Raw genomic sequence first — 6,221 nt, forward strand, 5'->3', positions numbered from 1 at the left:
TAAGAGATAGATATCTCTGTACTATAAAATGAAATATCATTAGACTTTCTTAAAATCTTTAAGAATATATATATATATATATATAATGTACTAGTATTTAGATGCAATGCTTATTTACATAAATCATGCATTTATTCTGAAATATATATCTATATATATATGATTTGTGACATATGACATTGGCGTTGGATGATGTGCATTGCAAATTATGTGGTTTGGAATTCAGTCCAAGATCATTTCTATTATAGATTCGAATTAATAAGTATTTTGCATGGGTATGAGAATATATATTAAATAGAATTAAATCAATGCATGCTATCAAGCATCAGATATATATATATATATATATGTGTGTGTGTGTGTGTGTGTGTGTGTGTGTGTGTGTGTGTGTGTGTGTGTGTGTGTGTGTGTGTGTGTGTGTGTGTGTGTGTGTGTGTGTGTGTATAGATATAAAAAGATACATACTTCAGAATAAACGCATGATTTATGTAAATAAGCATTGCACCTAAATACTAGTACATTATATATATATATATTCTTAAAGATTTTAAGAAAGTCTAATGATATTTCATTTATAGTATGGAGATGCCTATCTCTCATTTCTGTTATGAAATCCTAAGATAGGGAGTTGGTGGAGGGAGAGGTGGAGAAATTTTGAGCATTTGTCAGAACTGCTTGGAGCTTGTTTCACATGCCCTCTACACTGTCATTCTATTGTCTCGAGATGGTCATAGCCAAGAGAGAGAAGATGATCTGATACTATGAAAATAGATCTTCTAAACAAACTAATTAATCAATTTATTTCAAAATGCTCAACTCCTCAAATATTTTAATAACAATAAGGATCATAGGCTTGTTTAATTTGGATGACTTCCTAATTTATACCTAAAATTGAATATTAGGTTAAAGGATTAAAAGGGCTCATTACATTTAGTGCTTCCTAGTTCAAGTAAAATCTATGTGATAGAACCCATAAATTAAATTTTAGTGATGTCTTTTACTTCAACTCACATCCTTTTAGATACGATATGATCATTAAAGTGGGAACAAAATGAAATTTAATAAATCTACAATCTAGTGTATTGTTTTATTATATCATGTTCCCACCTTAGATTAAGACATTAAAAACATTATTAAAAATATCAATGGAGGGGTGATTTTACATCTAGCTTTTGTAGTAAACTAATCAATTTTAGTCTAAATATATTTAATCTAAGCATAGTGGAAAGGGCTGATTTAAATGCTTGATAACCATAATTAACTAATTAATCATCAAAATTGTAGTAAGGACTAACTTTAGAGGTTGCAATGAATAGGAGTTGAGGCCTAAAATGAGAACAGGCTAAAGAATTGTAATTTTTGGGAAATAAAAATGTAAAAGAAATTAAAGCATATAAAAAAATTATTTAACAATTGAAACCTTATCATCAACATTATCCACTAATTTAGAAAATTTATCATCATTACAATTTGTTTTTTTAAAGGTATGCTATTAAGGAATTGATAATTATGAAAAAAGAATTAAAGTAAAAATATCTCTCAAGAAGATGGGCTCCCTAAATAAATATATGATGAATGACATAAAGGATGATTTTCTCAAAAAAAAAAAAATGTTTACATACAAGAAAAGAAAATAATTTATGCTATGTGAGAAGAAATCTTCCATGAATATTTAGATAAACTATATTTAAAAATATAGCAGACAACCAATCCACATCCAACTCAAAATTCCAGAGCACTAAAATTATTAACGATAAAAGTATCTAATAAATAATCTTAATGTTGAAAGCTCTAATATATGGAGTATACGCACCTATATCACAGTAGAATTCACAGAAAGGAAATGTTTCATGCACATCAGTGACAATCTAGTACGATATAAATATCAAACTCTGAAAGTTTATGTTCCAAGCACATGGACATGTGCACATAAGTAGACATATAATTACTATTATAAAGTTTTTAAGGTATATGCCCTTTAAGCTAGTTAACTATCAGAATAGGTTATAGGAGTTTTTTTTCATGTTAACAGAGACAGATGCCTAGTACGATTTCCTCAGAGGAATGCTCTGAGGATTATTGAAGTTGTTGGCAGGATCCACCTGCGTTTTAGCGTCCACAAGCCTATTAAAATTTGCACCAAAATACTTTTCACCCCAAATCCTAGCCTCTTCCACAGAACCGTGGCCAGTGCCAAGATCAAGGTCAAGAAAGTTCACATATGCAGCCCTGGGAGAATGAGTGACATAAGGTTCCATGTATTTGTAAAGATCTCTCATCCACTTGAGGTAGTGCTCATCTTCTCTACTCTCACTCCATAATGCGTTGTAATGCATGTAGAACAATGTCCCTGCCCGCTGAGGAAATGGCGTTGCACTGGAGGATATCCTGTCTATCATCCCTCCCAATGGTGAGAAAGTTGTATACGTGTCACACGGCCCTTTCTCCATCCTGCTCCACAATCCTCTCAGTGCACATTCTGGAAGAGGAACCTTAGCGAAATCTGACTTCACTTTGAAGTAGAGCTTTTTGTAATAATACCTGTTAGTTAATTCGCTGACTGGTATATTGTTCTCAAAGTAGGCTATCGACTTTATCCAAGTCATTTCCTCACAATCCGCCGACTCCATGCGAAGCTCTGGGAAGCTCTGAGCAATTTTATTTAGAAACTCATTCTTACGCCCAAGGTATGTTCCACGAAACAAGGCTCTGACTGTTTTCATGTCGTTGAAGTCGACCTTTACTTCCATGAAGATGTTGTCTTCCATTTTGGGAGCAACATATTGCCATCTGTTAACGGTCTGTGTGACGGTATCTGTACCGTATCTGAACACTTTGAAGGCCGTCAGAATTCGAGGCACCGTCACTAACCGTATTTTCCAGGCATAAACAACTCCCCAGCTGCCACCGCCGCCTCCTCTGAGGGCCCAAAACACATCTTCGCCCATTGCGCTTCTATCCACCATCTCGCCTGATCCATTTATCAGCTGGGCGTCCAAAATATTGTCAGCTGAAAGGCCGTACTTTCTTGAGAGAAACCCCAGCCCGCCGCCAGCAAAATGACCCCCGGATCCCACTGTGTGGCAAATTCCTGCAGGAAACCCTAGCTCGGGCGAACTCTTCGCAATAGCAGAATAAACTTCTCCTAAAGTGGCGCCTCCCTCCACCCACGCCGTCTCTGATTTGGTGTCCACTGTGACCTTGTTCAGCTTCAGAAGATCGATAAGCACAAAAGGAGCATCCGCACTGTAGGAAATTCCCTCGTAGCTGTGTCCTCCACATCGAACACGAATCTCCCACTTGATTTTTATCCTACACGGTAAGAATCAACTCGATTTTACACATTACTTTGTTTTTACCTATTCAATAGTTAAGAAATAATAACTGATTTTCTTCCATTTTTAAAACAAACATTTACCATTGCCCGTTCAACCTAAGGTAATTTAGGAATAGTTTCACAAATAGTTGCAGGTGGGATTTGTCTTCGGGTATAATGATAATGTCAGGTCCGCGTATTTGAGGTTCTCTATATCGGAGATTCTGCGCAGAGAAGTCCAGCGTGGATATGTACTCGGGAGAGTGTATATAATCTGCTAAGCCACCGTTTTTCAGCCATGCCAACAATCCATTGCAATTTGAGTTTCCTTTATCCCCTTGAGGATTGTTACCGATCATAACCTTCGCCATATCTGGAGAATTTCACCAGGTATTCACAGAGAAACTCCACAACTGTGTTCAGTTTGCAAACAAAAATATTTAGCCTACAAAATTCGCTTAAATAAACCAAACCTTCCTAAGTAATATAAAGAAACGTAAGTGTTATTATGAAGATTGATAATGCGACTTTTCGATTAAGTATCATTGCAATATTTTCTTTTAATTCAGACGCACGTATATCAATTTCTTAAGTTAATGTATTTCTTTCTCAAAATCCTATTAAGTTAATTTTCTTTCTAGTAACGATTACCAAATATTTTCAGCGTCCGAATTGATTAAAAAGCTCTCAAATCAAAGATGTCGGCTCCATCGATCAATAAAAATATTTTTCCACTATGCGAATTCCACTGGAGAAAGGAAATGGGTAGCTTGTTTGGTTACATCGAACTCCACGCCGTCAAAATATCGAATTCTACCCTCGATGTTGGCTGGCAAAGGGTTCTTCCTTTGTCCATAAGACGAAACCGAATTTTAAGTTATAAAAACATTATCTAGTTAGAAGGACGCAAGTATTTTAAAGAAGTATGTGGTTACGTATAAATTGTTTTTGAAGGGTTATTCAGATTTGGTACAACCAAACTTTGATGTAAATTTAATCATGATAACAGAAAGCTTCGAAAGATTTTTCGAAAAATCATTAGTAGCCTAAGAAACATCACAACAGCAATCGTCTCCAAGAGAACAAGCATGAAAGGCTCAAGCTGGAATATCACAATCTCAAAACCCCAAAGAAAATGGTTTTAAAACAACCCATAGCCTAATTAGGTGGTCTCCAAAAAGCTCCCACAACCTTCCAAAGGTATGTCTAAATGTTCCATTTTTCATTCAACGCCTCCACCTCAACAAAAGAAAGGAAAGTAAACATAACTTATCAATTTAAAAAATCCTTATTAATTTTCCTTACTATCTTCTTTGGGGAAGGCCATTAAAATTAACATAATTAATTCAACTAAGTGAGTGCTTCACAAGGGTTTGATTTTGCTCATCATTGAGTATTGGTGGAATAGTAAGGTGGATATTTTGTTGGAATCCAAAAATGAGAAGGACAAGAGAAAGAGTAAGACTTCACATGAAGGTAGCTCAAAAAAGAAGAAACAATCTCCTCATGATAAATGCTTCTTTTGAATGACAGAATGAAGAAGAATGAGACGCTTCTAAGGTTTATTCTTCTCCATAGCCATGAGGACCTTAAATCCTCGTCCACTAACTTGAGGAGCCTCTATGGTATGCAAGAAAAAAACAACAAATAGATTGTTAAGGTGGATCTTTAGGAGATGTCATTTTCCAATCAGAAGGAAGGCTTGGGAAAAAGAACCAAAGTAAACATGAAAAAGAAAACTGCATCTAAGGAGCCGGAGAACATGTGAAAAATTGATACTAATGAGATTTAAATGACCTTTGATAGGATGGAGGATCTTAAGATGTAGTTTGCTAAGATCCTTAAAAAAAATGTTTAATGTTCATCTCTCTTTTTTGGTTTTTACTTGTTTGTCTTGTCTCCTAGTTGTGTCTACTGATACTAATAGTGTTACTCTTTGTTTTCTCTCTTTTTCATATTACTTTTGGGTATTCTACTCTACTAGGTATGTAACATTCTATTTCTCTTATTTTTGTTGTCATGGTTTTTTCCTTTTGTAGTCTTTTAAGACATGGGTTATATATAATATTTGTATGTAATTTAGTTGTAAAGGGTCCCTTCAATATATATTTTTAATTAATCAAAAAGAGATTATTAGTGAGGCTTCAATTATCAATTCTTTTTGAATTTTAAAAGGAACTTTGTAGATATCAAGGGTAGCATCCATGATCATCTATTCAGTAAGATGGAAGAAAAGAAAATGGGCTCATTAGAAGAAGATAAGAAGATAAGAGAGGATAACATGTGTGAACTTCACACACTTTTCACCTATCATGAGATGAATGAAGTATTGGACAATGCAAAACCTAAGCTAAGAACCCAGATGAGACTAGTTAAGCTAATGGTTGACTTATCTCATGTGGTGGAAGATGAAACATAGAAGGAATCAATAGAATTACTAAATTATCTCATTCTTAAGAATTCAAAACCCAAGAAGAGATTAGTTGGAATAAGCATTAATGAGCCCACTGATAAGGATATTAATGATGATGACAGAATTCAAATTTTTAGTGTTGTGAGACAACTAGATTTATTTTTAAGTGGAGTACCAATTACTATTGAAGCCACAACATAAGAGCTAGAAAAGGATAAACATAATGATAACTTGGATAATACAATAGACATCAAAGACATCATGATAGAGGTAGTTGACATGAGAGGACAAACATGTGATAGTGATAAGGAACAAGATATAAAAGTAGGAAAAAATAAAGATGGGGACCTAAGATAAAATTATATGGATCTAGGTTACAAAGGATTAACATCTATGGAAAATGAATATAAATATTCATTTTCCATAGTAGATGATTTCATAACAAAGTAGAATCTCATAATACTATTATAGAACAAAGGTTAGAAGGGGAAG

At 34.4% G+C, this 6,221-nt stretch overlaps 1 protein-coding gene across 1 annotated transcript; it reads right to left on the minus strand.

Moving 5' to 3' along the window:
• Positions 1 to 1,988: 1,988 nt before the first annotated feature.
• On the minus strand, positions 1,989 to 3,687 carry LOC149547127 (berberine bridge enzyme-like D-2). The gene is made up of 2 exons (XM_089794697.1): positions 3,434 to 3,687; positions 1,989 to 3,312 (listed from the first exon to the last, which is right to left on the minus strand). The coding sequence occupies exons 1-2, from the start codon at positions 3,685 to 3,687 to the stop codon at positions 2,043 to 2,045; spliced, it is 1,524 nt and encodes a 507-aa protein (XP_089650823.1). The 3' UTR covers positions 1,989 to 2,042.
• Positions 3,688 to 6,221: the final 2,534 nt, after the last annotated feature.

This window comes from Cupressus sempervirens, chromosome 7 (assembly GCF_028749045.1).
Source record: "Cupressus sempervirens isolate cs-2001-9-10 chromosome 7, ASM2874904v1, whole genome shotgun sequence".
Classification (NCBI taxonomy): domain Eukaryota; kingdom Viridiplantae; phylum Streptophyta; class Pinopsida; order Cupressales; family Cupressaceae; genus Cupressus; species Cupressus sempervirens.